The 18,170-nt window shown below is 39.2% G+C and overlaps 1 protein-coding gene across 1 annotated transcript; it reads right to left on the reverse strand.

Moving 5' to 3' along the window:
* Window positions 1-672: 672 nt before the first annotated feature.
* On the reverse strand, window positions 673-6,891 carry LOC110944524. The gene is made up of 10 exons (XM_022186183.2): window positions 6,708-6,891; window positions 4,956-5,125; window positions 4,057-4,411; window positions 3,594-3,917; window positions 3,162-3,403; window positions 2,676-3,075; window positions 2,310-2,577; window positions 2,122-2,209; window positions 897-1,042; window positions 673-808 (listed from the first exon to the last, which is right to left on the reverse strand). Exons 1-10 carry the CDS (start codon window positions 6,889-6,891, stop codon window positions 673-675), a joined length of 2,313 nt encoding a protein of 770 aa, XP_022041875.2.
* Window positions 6,892-18,170: the final 11,279 nt, after the last annotated feature.

An 18,170-nucleotide genomic window follows, 5' to 3' on the forward strand; every position in this document is an offset into this window, starting at 1 on the left:
GGGCTTTTTCCTCGTATAAATCATTGTGTCTTTGCATCTTTTATCACAGAAGTGATCCTTTACTTTCATAATTAACCAAGCATCATACCCCGTTTACATAAAGTTTGGTTACATTATCCTTGTGTGATTTTTGACCAAAACAATACGTATGATGGTGAGTGTAGAACCATTGAAAAGGGGGAGATTTTATTGCAGAAATATTTGATTAAAAGACAATACTGCCATCACGTGAGGGGATTTAACTAGAAAAGTTAACTGGGTTTAGAGGAAAGGACACCGCTTGTTGATATGCTTAAATGTAAAGACAAAGAGTGTAGTTTTTATAGTTAAAGGACACCCACTGGTGAAACATTGAAACATAAAGGACGAAAAGTGTAATTTAGCCTAGTATCAATGAAAACACTTGTCTACATTTGCTTCCATGTTTATATTCAGTACTAGTGCTAATACCCGCGAATTTCGCGGTGTTAATAAATGATACGTCTTTTTTTTAGGAAAAAAAGTTAGTTTAAACTGATCATAAAAGAAACTGTATGCATAGACATATTATACAAATCTGAATTGAACTTTAAAAAACAATGAAAGCATCGTACGATAGATCAAAATTAACAAAACGATAAGTAAACAAAGAAAATATGTTTTTTTGGAGTGACATATAAATTAAAAAGCCTATTACTCTAACATTTCTGCTTGCTGGAGCTTCGTAACCAATAACTTCGATGTCGTTCTTGACCAATTGAAAAAACAATCATCACCTAATGAAATACGTTCGGCTTCAATGATATCATGCCATCCAACAACAGCATACCTATTGTAAGAAAAATATATGAAGAAACTTTTGTTAGTAATATATGGAAATATGTTTAAAAATAAGGAAAAATAAATTAATAAATAACATGAGTAATGCATTCACAAGCCTTGTTTGACCATCAATATTCCGCGTACAAAGACTCTTAACCCAAGTATTTCCTTCAACAACTTTAATCTTTATTTCAGAAAACTCATCTATACCACCTAAGTCAGTAATTAATTCCGGAAGGATCTACATTTGATAACAACAATAAAATTTGTAAAGTTTATGAAATAGAAACAATAATTGAAGATAATAAATTAAAGATATAGATGGATAGTATAATACCAATTCAGGTGTTACTGTCATTGCAAAAAAAAAATGATAGTTAGGATCGTCACTTAGTTGTAGATAACCTTCGACATTGCTAATATGTTCGTATTCTTGTTGAATCAAACGAGCGTTGTTTAACAAAAGTTTCCGACCATGTTTATTGAATATAATGATATTAAAATGTGTCGAATCCTTTAATTCAAAAGATAGATATCACCATGATTTAACCGAAGATCTTCTATATCACCATGATTTAAACCAAAATCCATAGTGGTATGATGGATTTTGGTGGAAATGTTATTACTGCTTGTGATGTTTTGGTTTGTTGGTTAGTAGTTTATTGTTAAAGACAATTATCACTATATGATAGTGATGGATACCATTATTTTGGATATAAGTTTTAGTGGTATGTTTTGATAAGTGATTATTGATGTTCATAGATAGTTTTAACTTAAGATTTAGTTGTTTGTATGTTATTTATATTATTGTATAAGTTTGAAGTGACATTAGTTAAACTTTTAATGCATCTTGAAACTAACAAATAAACAATACAAATGAATATCATAAGACAAAAAATAAAACACTCAATGTTCGGAAACTAAAAGTAAAATAAGTAGCATATAAATTTGTAAATATCTCTTTGTATACAACATTAGTAGTTTTATTCGTAATCTTCCCGTCAACATCTAAAACTAAAAGTTTTAAGCCGTCCATGCTTTTGACTCTAGACAGTGCCACGTAGAGTTGTCCATGAGTAAAAACAGGCTGCCTTAGAAACAAACCAACTTTCGATAGCGACTGCCCCTGGCTTTTGTTTATTGTCATGGCAAAACAAACTGAAACTGGAAACTGTCTTCTTTGTAGCTTAAATGGTATTCGTTTGTCTGATGGTGACAAATTAATGCGTGGAATAAAAGTTCTAGTTCCAACATTACTTCTAGAAATGACCTTTGCTTCAATAACCCGATCACCAAGTGTAACGACTTGTAATCTTGTACCATTGCATAGACCATTTTTTCTGATCTAGGTGTCGTAAAAGCATTATTGGAATACCAACTTTTAAAACTAATCTGTGATTCGGCATACCTGAAAATTTTAGACCATTTAGAATGTCAGGGGGTAAACATTGTGTCACATATGGTCATTTACATCCTCGGATTGGCAAATCGAATCAGAGCTTAGATACTCCTTTTGTTCACCAGGAAACTGTGCCAATAAAAGATCATTTATTTCGTGAACAATCTCGTTCTTCGGCGCGAGTATAGCTCTTTCTAGAAAGTAGTTAGGATCTTTGAAATGTTCAAGTATCGAAGGATACACAAATTTGATTAAACTACCAACTGGATCAATGGAACCAGTAATCAAGAGTTCTTCAGGAATGTCAATAACAACCTCACCATCATTTCGACCACCAACTTTGCCCTCACCAATATCCAAAAGCCAATTTGCAAATTCTTTTTTTTTTCAATATCAGCATTATCCATACCAACAGTTAATCTCATATTCTTTGTTAGCTTTAGTAATTTGCAATTGCTCCAAATATATGATGAACTCAAAGAAGCGTTAACAATGTCTTGTCTAGAACCATTAGGAACAACTGGAAGAATCTGCCTAAAGTCACCGCCAAAAACAATTACCTTTCCTCCGAATGGCAAAGATACGTTCTCTGAAGAAGCAGGCATGAGTATGTCTTTTAAGGTTCTATCCAAAGCTTCAAATGCATGTTTGTGAATCATTGGAGCTTCATCCCAAATAATAAGCTGAGTTTTTTTTAAAAGATGAGAAATTTCGGTACCAGGTTTCATGCGGCAAACAGAATCCTCATTTAAATTCAAAGGAATGGCAAATCTAGAATGTGCTATTCTACCTCCTGATAGTAGCAAAGACGCAATACCACTTGACGCAACATTTAATACAATTTCACCTTTACTTCGGATGGACGATGATAATGTCTTCCATAGATAAGTCTTACCAGTCCCACCATATCCATAAAGGAAAAACACCCCCCTTTATTTATTCTAACAACATCCGTAATTACATCAAAAACATGTCGTTGTTCGTCAGTTAAAGCTGCCAACATACAACGTAACTCATCTTCCAGAGTAACATTGTCGTAAGATAGCTCTTCATGAATCAAACGATTATTAGCTGAAGAAATAGATTCGCCATCTGGATACGGCATTGTTGCAAAGTTTCTCAGCGAAGAGTTGTTACGAAGTAAGAATTTCTCAATTTCTAACAACGCAAAATTCTTAATCTGAGCGTCAGAGTAATTTAAATCTGTCAGAAAACCAAATAAAAAATAGGCCCATAAGATGTAAGAATTTCTAAATAAACAACATAAAATTTGTTTAAAAATATACTTATTGCTAAATAACAGGTGTGTCAAACAATTTAAACAAATAAACATAATCTAAAAAACTATTTCTTTAAAGAAATTGTTTTTTTTATGGTATAATAGAAAACATACCTTCAATGTCTAACTCTTTTTCTTGTCTGTATACAATGTCGTCTGATAAATATTTCCATGTCTGGTCCCATACAAAATCAGGTTTAGACAAACTACCAGACATCAACATTGTTCCAAATAAAGTTCGTAGATAAGAAGCGGTGCCATAAACGTTTGCTTCTTTAATCGCTTCAACATACTCGTTGTCATCATCCAAAAGCCCATAAGCATAGCATGCATCTCTAAACGTAGGATATAATCGACCGTTTACAGTCCGAATATCTTCAAATGATTTTGGTCCCTTTACTTTGTTCAACAATATTCTTAGATAATAAGCTTCACCAGCTGAAGGGAAGACAGAATGAATCCTACCGATTGAAGAATATCTTTTCCTTATTTCCCAACTTCGAGAACTCATTTAAAAAAAACTTTGATGGAAATTCAATATAAGTAAGTTGACGTGCCCGAGGTAATCGTTCGTTACACTTCATCCAAGATAAGAAGATAGTTGAAGCAACAGATGGTTTGCTAAGAACATTGTCAATGTCATCATCTGCACCATAAACTACGTTTTGTTGACCATGAAGATGAAAAGGCAGACGCATTACTGAATGATATCGATAATGAATGTCATATGAAAAAATTTTCCATGCAGATTCGCATGTAGAGATGTATCGGCAATCATAATATTTTTCTATTTCATCCACAACAGGTTCCTGGTCATCATTATTGTTACTTTCTACCACTCTAAGAGTAGTTTTATCTGGACCTTTATTAATGTATTTGAACAAATACTTGATAGAACCAATTTGGTTGCACCATTCAACGTTCATATGAGCCTGGTATCGTTTTAAGAGCAATTTACTATATGGAACAACAAATCGGTTATCAACCTTGACACACGATTTTTCAACATATACGCCATAATCTCTTCTACGATAAACTGGAAATCCTTTTTTGTCCAAACAGGTGTTTTCGGCGAACTTCTTGGGAATTTTTTTTGAATATTTATGGTCCATAAGGAGAATTCATGTTCAGAACACAACACGGTCCATGAATCATGTAGTCAGCCACCGGTTTATACAACTCAGGATCTTCATCTTTATCAGGAATCTCGACAGAAATGATTGGATCAAGTTGGTCAACGGACGCTATCTTAGGTGTTGTTTGTTTTTTCTGCGGGAAAATGTCTGCAGTCTGCGGACCACATCTGTAGGCATCTGCAGGAGAAGAGGTGGACCAAATGTCTGCGGTCTGCAAGGAGAAGAGGGTTTGTTTTTTTATATATAAAAAGATCTTCACACACCCTACACACACAAACACACACACAGATCTGCTCTCTCTCTCTGCCTTCCTCACCACCACCAAGCACCACCGCCTTACACAACCACCGTCGTCACCACTACACCACCGCCCTTCACCGTCTCTCTCTCTCCTCCCTCGATCTCTCTCTCTGTCTTCACCACCACCGCAAACCCTAGCCTTGAACTCTTTCTCTCTCTCTCTACAATCTGTCATCACCACCGCCATCTCCTTCTCCGGCCAACATTTTCCTGCAGATGATGACGATGATGGTGTTTTGATAACAGATCGATTTGGGGGTTTTGATAACAGATCGATTTGGGGATTTGGGGGTTTTGTTTGCCATCGGTGGAGGTGGTGGCGGAGTGGAGGTGGTGGCGGAGCAGGGGTGTCGGAGGTGGAGGTGGTGGCAGGGATGTGGTGGTGGAGGTGGTGGCAGGGAAGAAGAGGTCTGCGTGGTGAAGAGGTTCCAAGAAGATATGGTTCATTGTCTGCGTGGTGAAGAGGTCTCGCAGACCTTTTTTAATGAAAGGTCTGCGAGAAAACAAACAAGCTGCAACATCCAAACGTCTGCCCGCCTCTGCCCGACGCAGACATAAGTGGCCAGAAGTGCTTCTGGCCAAAAAACAAACACCACCTTACTATCAGGATGCATGAATACACAAATATGCGCATGTGGGAGTCCACGTTTTTGAAATTCAACGGTATAGACAACTACAAAACATGATTTGATAATGGATAAACATTATAAATATAAACATAAGTAAATCTTATATAAAAGATTAATAATAATAATAATAATAATAATAATAATAATAATAATAATAATAATAATAATAATAATAATAATAATACCACAACTTACTGAATAAAAGTAAAAAAAAAGCTGTATACTTCATAATTAAAAAGAAGCGTACCAGAGTTGACTCTACCAAGTAAGTTGTTATATTTAAGGTCCTTAGTTATGGAATCAAGCTTGATCTTGAAAATTCGACACAAAATGTATGGTCTATTTTCAGGTCGTATGGTCATATCTTTTAAAAAGGAGTAAATTACAAGTTTTGTCTTTTATGTTTACATCAAATTTCAGGCGCTGTCCTTTAAACCAAAACTTGACAGGCGGTATCCTTTATGTTTTCAAAATCTTGCACGTTATGTCCTTTGACCCTAACTCAGTTATATTTTTTGGTTAAATCTGATCATATGCATTGCACATGAGGGCATTCTTGTCTTTTAATCTCTCTAGGGGCTATTGTGTAAAACATCTTATGTTTATTAACTAGTTTGTAAAAAATTAAAAAGATTTATAAGTAGAAAAAATTTGCCCCTTCTCTCTCTCTCTCTTCTCTCTCACACCACAAATTAAGATCCTGTACAATATAACAAAAATCAAAATATGAAAACATACTAAGGTACTTTGATTCGCAAACACTTACAGAATAATGGAAGAATGAGTTCAGATGTCAATCGATGAGTGAGTACAAAATGGGTTGGATCCAGAAAGAGTGAGGTTTTTGTGATGAACGAGTACAGTATGAGTTCGGTCGATCGATGAGTATGAATGAAGTGAGAGTTTTGATCGGATAGATTGAGAGGATGGAGAAGATAATTATTGAATAAATTATGGAAGAAAGCCGGATGCGGTTGCCGGAGATGGTGAAGAACGGTAGTTACCGAATTTTGGTTGAATCAAGAAAGGGGAGAATAGCGATTAGTCTGGTTGGTGGTGGGATGGTGAACACCATCGGAACCCTAGGTTGGGTCGCCGGAGCTATTACAACTCCCAGCACTCATCCTATCCTCACTCAACTCCACCTTCTCCGCCTTATACACCTTCGATAGACATATCATCCGCAACATCGTCGTTCTTATCCGGATACCGATGAATCGGCGTGATTAAAACAGAGTCCTCTGTTTGAGCAGTGGTGGTTGTGGTACTGTTGGTCCTCCTTTTGCCCTTTCCAGACGCCCTTTCATCAGCTTGTGGTGTAATTGATGAGATGTTTTTAAGCTTCATCGCTGGAGGTTGTTATAGATCTTCCAATTCGTCTTCTGAGGATATGATTTTGGTAAAATTAGGGGAAGAGTCAACCTAAGGTGTGAAACGGAGATAGCTGCACAACAAGAAAACAAAATAATGTCAGTGATCCTTATGCTAAAGGATAAGATCTACGGTGATCCTTCCCAGGATCCTCTATCCTACCATGGGTAGTCCACTTCTTTGGTAAATCCTTCCCATCAGGGATGGTATCCCTTCTCACAAAAAAGAACCTCCGCTTCCAGTTAGTATCATTCTTGGTAGCCTTGAAGATTGGATGTTCCTCCCCAGGTCTACGTTTGAACAAATAGCGATGGGAACCAAAGGTGGTGAGCTCATACAAATCTCCCAACTCAGCCATGCCTAAATCTATCCCCTCTTGCTCGATGATCCTCTCAAGGGTGTATAAAACCCTCCAGATCATCGGCATGGCCTGGATGTAAGGTATACCGGTTAGGGAAAAAAAGGATTGGGTAAAAGCTGGAAAGGGATACGTGTAACCTATGGCAAACGGGGTCACAGGGAAGGCAACCCATGAATCGGAGGTGTAATCGCTCAGGGCAGAAGGGTCATAGGGTTTGAACACAGTGTTTGCAGGAAAACAACACCGAATCCTGTCAATTTGAGGATCAGTGAAAATACAGCGTTCTTTAGCAGAGTCTATGATGATCCCTTGACTCTTGAAGGGGCTTTCCTTCTGAAGATCCTTGGCAGGGGAATTTCGGAGCAACATTTTTGAAAGGAATAGATAAGAGAAGAAAAACAGAGCAAGCAAAAAGATGAAGGGGAGAGTACCTGTTTGATCTTCCGAACGCGGTTATAAAGGGAGAAGTTCTTGATTTTAAATACAAACAATCCTATCCCTATCTCTATTTATAATCATGATTTGTGCAGGGCTGTCACCTCCATGACGTCAGGATTGCAACGGATAGTTCGTTTACAACGGCTATATATCCGTTAAGTTAGTTACGGATAAGATCAGCAAAATATAACTCGTCAACGTTACACAATTACTCCTTATATTTTGGGGGCAATTGTTAGGGCTGGATTTTTAATGACCTGTGATCCTTACATGATATCCTAACAGTGATCCTTACTTCTGCGGCAGATAGTGATCCTCAGAAGAGCTTCAGGATCAGGATCATGGATCATCCTAAGGATCCTCATACTAACGACCGTTCTCTTTAATTTCATGTTGTTTGACAGGAGCTACAAGTTGGACCTGGTCTTGGCAACGTTATTAAGGAATCTTTGACGCTAATTTCGCACATGCATAACCGGAAATGGACGTTGTAGAAAATATGGAAGCTTGGCACAAATTACGGACAGTTTGTTAGGCTAAATTTACTTCTATTTTTAAAAGGGGTAACGAGCTAGTAGTTAGGAGACTTGCCTAATTTGGACTACACACGCTTATATAACTGCACTCTCGAGCATTTGACAAAGGACGACACATTTCTTACACACTCTAGCATATTACACCCTAGTGATCCTTGTACCTAGCTCGTTACTATCCGAAGTTGTAAACATCAATTATCTAATTTGAACTTGGTGATCGGTAGTTTCCATCACCCGAGGTTTTTTATGCCGGAGATCATTCATTGATCAAGGGCTTTTTCCTCGTACAAATCCTTGTGTCACTTGTGCAATTTACATTTAAGCGATCTTTATCATTGTTCATCATTTCAAGCATCATTCCCCATAACAGAAAGTTTGGTTGCATTATCTTTGTGTGATTTTTGACCAAAACAGCAGATATGTCACTTCCGTGACGTCACAGTGCAACGGCTAGTTAGCATTTAACGGCTATAATGCCGTTGAGTTTGTTACAGATAAGATCGAGAAAATATAATCCGCTACTTTTACATTTCACTCCTTATATTTTGGGGGCAATTGTTAGGGGAGTATTTTCTATCAGTTAGTGATCCTTACTTGTTATCCTAATAGTGATCCTTATTTCTGTGACAGGCAATGATCCTTAGAGGAGCTTCAGGGAGCAAGATCATGGATCACCTAAGGATCATGGATCACCTAAAGGATCCTCATACTAACGATTGTTTCTTCGTATTTTGTATTATTTTGCAGGAGTGTTAAGCTTGACCTGGTCCTGGTAACTGTTAGGGCTGGATTTTTATGACCTATGATCCTTACATGTTATCCTAACAAGTGATCCTTGTTTCCTTGACAGATAGTGATCCTCAGAGGAGCTTCAGGATCAGGATCACGGATCATCCTAAGGATCCTCATACTAACGATTGTTCTCTTTGGATTTAATGTTATCTTGCAGGAATTACAAGTGGGATCTGGTCTTTGCAACGTAAACAAGGAACCTGTCACGCTAATCTCGCACACGTATTACCAGAAATAGACGTTGTAGAGGATATGGAAACTCGGCATGATTTAAGGGCGATAATTTAGGCTAGATTTACTTTTATTTCTAAAGGGGTAATGAGCTGATTATTAGTCTTTTTACCTAAAATAGGTCACCTACACTTGTATATATACCACTCTTCCTCATTCGGAAGAACACACGACATAACACAACACAATTCTCACACGCTTAGACACACATTACGATAGTGATCCTTGTACTCAGCTCATTATCATCCGAAGTTGTAACCATATTTTGATATATTGAAGTTTGGTGATCGGTAGTTGCCATCACCCGAGGTTTTTTATGCCGGAGATCATACATTGATCAAGGGCTTTTTCCTCGTATAAATCATTGTGTCTTTGCATATTTCACACTGAAGTGATCCTTTACTTTTTCTATAAACCAAGCATCATACCCCATTTACATAAAGTTTGGTTGCATTATCCTTGTGTGATTTTTGACCAAAACAGTTTGGCGCCCACCGTGGGGCAATTGGTGCTTCAATTCTGAGAAATTTTGTTCATTTCATTCATTTCGGTTCATTACCTTCAACCAGATGGCTTCTCAGGGAAAACTTCTCCAAGTTCTATGTCGGCCGTCACTTTTTCACAGGGCATTCCGCCTTTGCATCATCTCCCCCTTGCATTCCAGAAGAATGCTGAGAATTCTCCGAAAAAGACAACCCCCATTTTCACAAAACCAACTGTTGTTTCTTCCTCTACAGTTACTAACAGTGATTTTTATACTTTGATTGTGCAGATGAAGGATCACATGCAGCAGCTCAAAACTGATGGCAGGATCCTTCGCGAAATTGATAAAATCAGCAGAGGATTACTCCTCTTTGATGTCGAGGTCGCTGAATTTCGACACTCCGGTGATAACTTCCCAACACTTTGCAGCTCCAGATGTCCAATACCAGGGTGCATCAATAGGAATGCGTTCTGGATCATCGGTAATGTCTCAGGCTCGAGGATCCTCTTTCCAGCCTTCAGGATCCTCATTTCAGCATCAGGGATTCTTCACCAGTTTAGGAGAATGCATGGGGACGCAGCCAATTCAAGGATCCTATCAGGTTCAAGGATCCTCCCAGGTTCAAGGTTCCTCCTTCCAGGTTCAAGGATCCTCTCAGGTTCAAGGATCCTCTCAGGTTCAGGGATCCTCCTCCCAGGTTCAAGGATCCTCTCAGGTTCAAGGTTCCTCCTCCCAGGTTCAAGGATCTTCATCTCAGGTTTCTGGATCCATGGATTATCCTCCAAGACCTACATTCACAGCACTTCAAGGATCCAACATCTTCCAGGATCAAGGATACTTAAGGAGTGTGCAACCCAGAAGTTCAGATGTTTATCTAGGAGACTTCATACCAATGCAGACCATTGCTTCCTCTGGTCCCTCGGTTATGCCAGAATCCCGCCAACATGGATTCACATCTGGAATTCCAAACTTGAATCATTCAGGAGAGATACCGAAGAGGTTTCAGACACCAAATCTGGTTGCTTGTGCAAGGGCTTTGGATCCACACTTACCAGATCAACATTAAAATGGCTACTAAGTCTTCCTCCTTACTCTATTACTTCATTTGCTAATCTAGTTACTTTGTTTAATAGCCAATTTTCATGTAGTAGAAAATTTGAACGATTAACTAGTGATCTATATAGGGTAACACAAGGTCAAAATGAATCACTTAGAGATTATATCACTAAGTTTCGTAAAGAATCCTTAGATATCCCTAACTTGGATATAGCTACGGCTCTAGAAGCCTTTAAAGTGGGTTTGCTTAGGGATTCAATTTTCTATGATGATCTTGTCATGACCCCTTGCAGGAACTTAGATGAGGAAAGGAACAGGGCCCTTAGGTTCATCCGTTTAGAGGATGACAAAAGGATCCACGAGAGATTGTCAGGATCCCCAAAGCAAGACAAATAAGGATCCTATCTCAAGGATAACTGATCCAAGCAATACTCCAAACATGACAACCAGAATGTGCATGCTGTGGAACAAGAGGAAGATGATCAGGATTATCCTCCTATTTCTGAATATTGTTTTTCCGCTGATAATAATGAACTAATCCTTTCTATGCAGAGTTTAGGTGACAAGGTTAGGTGGCCAAGGAAAAATGACAAACCACCTACCACCAAAGACAAATTGAAATGGTGTGCTTACCATGGGGATTCTGGTCATCTCACAGATGAGTGCATAGCATTAAGGAAGGAGATAGGTTATCTTTTGAGCAAAGGATACTTGAAGGAATTGCTCGGAAGGAAAAAATAAAGGATCAAGTATCCTGAGAAAGTTCCTGAAAAAGCTCCTCCTCCACCATCCGATGCTCAAATCATCCATTTCATCTCCGGAGGTTCTCAACAGCTAAGAGACGTGCAAAGGAAACAAAGATGGAGAATGGGGGCAAACCTGTTCGGACCTCCATCCTTACCCAGCAGAAAATGATATCATATGATGAGGATAACTGTGCGGACATTCAGGATCCTCATCACGACGGCCATGGATACACGATATGAAGGCAGTCCCCTCAACATATCATCAATGTGTCAAGCTCCCAACTCTATGGGATGTGGTGAAGATAGAAAGTGGTCAGCAGGAGGCAAAGAACTGTTACACTTCTTCATTGAAGCCAGCCTCCAAGGAGCAAGACGTCAAGGATATTCTGTTGAACCCAGAGGATCCTGAATCCAAAATTTTTATAGGATCCGGGATCCTAGACAGTATTGAGCAGGATGTAGTATCCTTCTTGGAAAGAAGAAAATCTACCTTCGCTTGGAAACATGAAGATATGACAGGAGAAAGTTTGCACTTGAAAGGAATGTCATTATCCAAGAAGAGGTAGACAAATTGCTCAAGGCAAGTTTGAGTGGACTGATAAGCATGAAGCTGCACTTAAGTGTGATCCTTATACTTAGCTATTTCAGCTAAAGTAGTAAGTGTGATCCTAGTTAAGGATCATGAAGGCTCTCAACATCCGGTATACTATGTAAGTAAAATTCTACTTGATGCTGAGGCCGGGTATTCTCATTTAGAGAAATTAATTCTTGATTTAATTATGGCTTTTGCTAAACATAGACATTATTTCGAAACTCACACTATTATTGTGAAAACTAACCTTCCTATCAAGAATGTTCCTAGGAAAACTGAAATGGCAGGTAGAATGGCAAAGAGGATAGTCAAACATTGAGTATGAACCCAGGACTACCATCAAGTCCCAAGCCTTAGCTGACTTTGTGGCTGATTCCAGTAGTGATCTACAAAGGAAAGCTGAATTAGAAGTTCAACAACTTGAGAAGACCAAGGATCCCTAGACACTCCTCACGGATGGAGCTTCAGATGTTAAAAGAACTAGACAAAGCACACTACTAAAATCGCCACAGGGGGACATTATACCCCAAGCCATTGCATGTGAATTCCAAACCACTAATCATGAGTCAGGAAACTGGCAGATTCTTTTGCTTTTTTCAGTCTATCACAGGTACCCAGGGAAGAAAATGTAGAAGCTGACGCTTTAACTAACCTTGGATCACTCCTAAAGATGCCAGAAGATGTGAAAAATACTCATCATCCATGTTTTAACTCCTGCAATTGAGGATTACGTAGCCATGGAGATAGTGGAGGATTCTGCAATCATACCTGGTGATCCTGCACAGTCGAATTCAGGATCCTGGATCCTTCCAATCCTAAGATATATACAACATGGAGAGATCCCTACAGGACAAAATCCTAAAGCTTTCAAAGTCAAGGAGACTGTGGAAACCACACTGGGGGCAGAGTACTATTCTCAAGGATCCTTAGAACAAGATACTAGTGGCCTATCATGAAGTTGTATGCTGTGGAATACACAAAGAAATGTGATGCTAGTCAAAGACACAGTAATATTCTACACCAACCAACATAACATCTGCATCCTAAGAAGAAGCTTTTGCTCAAAGTCAGAAAAAAGGAAATGGCCAGTTATGGCTGGAGCATACAACAAGAATTACAGGATTAGAAGATTTCAAGTTGGTGATTTTGTGCTAAGAGAAGCATTCCAGAACACTACAAATTCTTCTGATGGCAAGCTAGAACCAAAGTGGGAAGACCCCTATCTAATTGAAGCTGAATCAGGAAAGGGGGCATATCATTCGTTAACAATGGATGGTGATCTCCTACCAAGAGCTTGGAATGCTGTTCATTTCAAAAAAAAAAATACTTTAAGTAAGAAGGATCAGGGATCCTCAGCGATACCGGTATTCTGATCCAGGATCCTCAAAGGATATATGATTCTACATTTGGTAACACATTACTTTCATTTTCATTTTCATTCATTTTGTACTTATTACTTATCATAAGTTAAAGATGTTAATCAGTTAACATCTATTTTCACAAAGTTTAAGCTTTTGCAGACTTGTTATCATTTTACAGAAGATCAAAGTGGTTGGCCAACCCTCCAAAGTTTTGGGCTTGTCCCCAGTTTGGGCTTGTCCCCAGTTTCGCCTGTAGCGCACGATGATCCTGGTATAGTTCACGTCTTTGGGACCAGTACCCACTTTCGGGGCTGACAACCTCATCGTACTGGCTATACCTAGGATCCTACGTATAATGGTAGACGTACCATACATCCGTTCCGAAGGTTTCTAACGTTTTCACGTTAGCTAAGGTTTTGGCATTTTCATGTCACTAAGATTGGATAGTCGCCAGTAAGGGCCATACTCCAGTTTACATACGATTTCTAACGTTTTAACGTTAGCTAAGGTTTTGGCATTTTCATGTCACTAAGATTGGATAGTCGCCAGTAAGGGCCATACTCCAGTTTACATACGATTTCTAACGTTTTAACGTTAGCTAAGGTTTTGGCATTTTCATGTCACTAAGATTGGATAGTCGCCAGTAAGGGCCATACTCCAGTTTACATACGATCCTTGGGCTTGTCCCCAGTCATCCTTTGGGCTTGTCCCCAGTTATCCTTCGGGCTTGTCCCCAGTGATCCTATGGGCTCATCCCCAGTTATCCTTTGGGCTTGTCCCCAGTTACTAACTTATCTTTTATATTGGCTTAGTCCCAAGTTATATTCCATATTTTCAGGTTTTCGAAGTTAAACAATTAAGGATCCTTAATCCCTATTATTCATTAAAGTTTTTACTTATGGTTATCCTGATTAAAGGTTAGGATCCTAACTTGGATCCTCAGGTATGATCCTTAACTATTTTTAATTTCATTATTCATTTGAATAACCCTTAGACCTTGACAACTGAACCTATGATCCTTAAAATAAACTACCTTGAAAATTTTCGATTATAGGATATTTGATCCAGGATCATATCCTAAACTTCTTAAACATAATTTGCTTAACTTTTTACATTTCTAAACAAGCGGAAAATAAGAGGATAAGCAAAGGATAACAACACGAGATAAGCCAGAAAGATTAGAGTTATATTATTAACAAGAGGATCTTAAACCCTCTCAAAAAGTTGTCAAAATTGCCAACCCACATTTCTACCAGCAAAACGTGGCCCGTCCACATGGGTTGGCAAAGGGTGTCCATTGTCTATACGGTCTTAGCAGGTGCAGGAAATTAAAAGGCGGCAGGATCACAAAGGCTTCATCCCCCAAACAGAGGATCCCTCCACCTTTTGCGATCCTACCTATTGTCCAAAGGATCCAGGATCCTTAACCCTAAAAACTATTGTTCAAAGATTACAGACCATCAATTGTTTCAAATACCACAACCACAAACCATTACCAAACTCAAAAAATTGGGCTCCGGCCTAGTCACAAAATATCCATCATTGCCCAATCCTGCAGCTCAAACCTTCGCTGCTTCATCACCACCGGCTCCACTAGCTTCTCCACCCTGATCCTTGCCAGCATCACCACACTCCAGCATTGGGATATCCTCAGCATCATCGTCATCCTCCAACTCTGCTAGCCTTGCCTTCCAACCTTCCACGTCCCATGTGCCTTTGTCAAAGGAAGGATCCTGAGCCTCCGCAGCCATCTACAGCTGGATCTTATACATAGTTATCGCAGCAGAGACCTTAGCATCCTGGGTGATGTCACGCTTCTCGTAATCGAAGTTGATCACCATTTTGGCAGCTTCATCCTTGGTAGCCCGAAGCCCCTTCTCAAGATCAGCAATCTTGAGATCCTTCAGCACACCCATCTGATTGGAGGTCAGCGATTTGGCGGTCTTGATCCTCAACGTGGCCAATATAAGTTTCTATTTCAGCAAATTTCTGCAAAAAGGGAAAAGGGTAAGCCCAGGACCAGGTGATCCTCAAACAAGCAGGATATTCAAGCAGGATATTCAAACAGGATATACAAGCAGGGGCAATGATCCTTACCTCATTGACGTAATCAAGAAACTGTTGGCGGAGCAGGGGAAATCCTTGGAGACCCTCAGCATCAGAGGTTTTCCTCTTCTTTCCTCCCTTTCCTCTCACAGGTGCCTTGGGGACAGAGGTACTCGGGCTGGCAGGATTCCAGCGCCTATACAACCAAAATAAGATAAGTATTCTAACTGAATTTGAAATCCTACACAGAATTACTTTTTAAATTAGGATACTTACTTGACATTGTGACAGAGGCAGAGGATACTTCTTGAGAATCCTGGGTGGCAGCCTGGAAAGTTCTTATCTCCGGGTCAGGCTTCTTGAAGGCCAAGAGTCTCTCTTTTGCAGCAGGAGTCAACTTCAGATGTGAAACGGAGATAGCTGCACGACAAGAAAACAACAGAATATCAGTGATCCTTCTATCAAGGAATATGTTCTATGGTGATCCTTCCAGGATCCTCTATCTTACCATGGGTAGCCCACTCCTTGGGCAAATCCTTCCCGTTAGGGATGGTATCTCTTCTAACAAAAAAGAATCGCCGCTTCCAATTAGTATCATTCTTGGTAACCTTGAAGATTGGATGCTCCTCCCCGGGTCTACGTTTGAACAGATAACGATGGGCACCAAAGGTGGTCAGATCGTATAGCTCACCCAACTCGGCCATACCTAAGTCAATCCCCTCTTGCTCGATGATCCTTTCAAGGGTAAACAAAACCCTCCAGATCATCGGCATGGCCTGGACGTAAGATATGCCGGTCAAGGAGAAGAATGCTTGAGTAAAGGCTGGAAAGGGATATGTATAACCTATGGAAAACGGGATCACAGGAAAGGCAACCCATGAATCGGAGGTGTGGTCACTCAGGGCAGAGGGATCATAAGCTTTGAACACCGTATTTGCAGGAAAACAGCACCGAATCCTATCAATCTAAGGATCAGCAAAGATACAGCGTTCTTTAGCAGAGTTTGTGATGATCCCTTGGCTCTTAAAGGGGCTTTCTTTCTGTTGATCCTTGGCAGAAGAATTCCGGAGCAACATACTGAACGAGATATGAAAAACAGAACAAGAGAGAAGAAGATGAAAAGGAGAATACCTGGTTGATTTTCTGAATACGGTTATCAAGGGAGTTGCTTTGAATTTAAATACATTCGATCCTATCCCTATTTCTATTTATAATGATGATTTGTGCAGGGCTGTCACTTCCATGACGTCAGATCACAACGGATAGTTCCATCTTAACGGCTATATATCCGTTGAGTTAGTTATAGATAAGATTCAGCAAAATATAACTCGTTTATATCACATAAAAACTCCTTATATTTTGGGGGCAATTGTTAGGGCTGGATTTTTATGACCTATGATCCTTACATGTTATCCTAACAAGTGATCCTTGTTTCCTTGACAGATAGTGATCCTCAGAGGAGCTTCAGGATCAGGATCACGGATCATCCTAAGGATCCTCATACTAACGATTGTTCTCTTTGGATTTAATGTTATCTTGCAGGAATTACAAGTGGGATCTGGTCTTTGCAACGTAAACAAGGAACCTGTCACGCTAATCTCGCACACGTATTACCAGAAATAGACGTTGTAGAGGATATGGAAACTCGGCATGATTTAAGGGCGATAATTTAGGCTAGATTTACTTTTATTTCTAAAGGGGTAATGAGCTGATTATTAGTCTTTTTACCTAAAATAGGTCACCTACACTTGTATATATACCACTCTTCCTCATTCGGAAGAACACACGACATAACACAACACAATTCTCACACGCTTAGACACACATTACGATAGTGATCCTTGTACTCAGCTCATTATCATCCGAAGTTGTAACCATATTTTGATATATTGAAGTTTGGTGATCGGTAGTTGCCATCACCCGAGGTTTTTTATGCCGGAGATCATACATTGATCAAGGGCTTTTTCCTCGTATAAATCATTGTGTCTTTGCATATTTCACACTGAAGTGATCCTTTACTTTTTCTATAAACCAAGCATCATACCCCATTTACATAAAGTTTGGTTGCATTATCCTTGTGTGATTTTTGACCAAAACAGTAATGTTGCAACGGAATATTCCCCGGGCATTTCGGGGCCATTTGAACGAAGATGGACGTTGTGGAAGAACGTGGGGAAATGGCACAAAAGTCGGGTAGTTAGTTAGCTTAGTTTAACTTTCATATTTAAATGGGGTGACGAGCTAAAATTAGAACACTTAGCTATTTTTTGCTTACACACACACTCGTATACTTGCAGTCAAGAAGCTCTCGGCAAACACTTCACATTTCTTACACTTTCACAAGATTAAACATAGTGATCCTTGTACTTAGCTCGTCACTATCCGAAGTTGTAAACATTTTTTGTTATATTCGAGCTTGGTGATCGGTAGTTTCCATCACCCGAGGTTTTTTATGCCGGAGATCTTCTAAAGATCAATGGCTTTTTCCTCGTATAAATCCTGGTGTTGTTCTTGCAATTTATTTCATAGTGATCCTCATCAGTTCTTCATTTCAAGCATCAATCCCCGTACTTAGAGTTTGGTTGCATTATCCTCATCAGATTTTTGACCAA

This window comes from Helianthus annuus, chromosome 6, assembly GCF_002127325.2.
Source record: "Helianthus annuus cultivar XRQ/B chromosome 6, HanXRQr2.0-SUNRISE, whole genome shotgun sequence".
Taxonomy (NCBI): domain Eukaryota; kingdom Viridiplantae; phylum Streptophyta; class Magnoliopsida; order Asterales; family Asteraceae; genus Helianthus; species Helianthus annuus.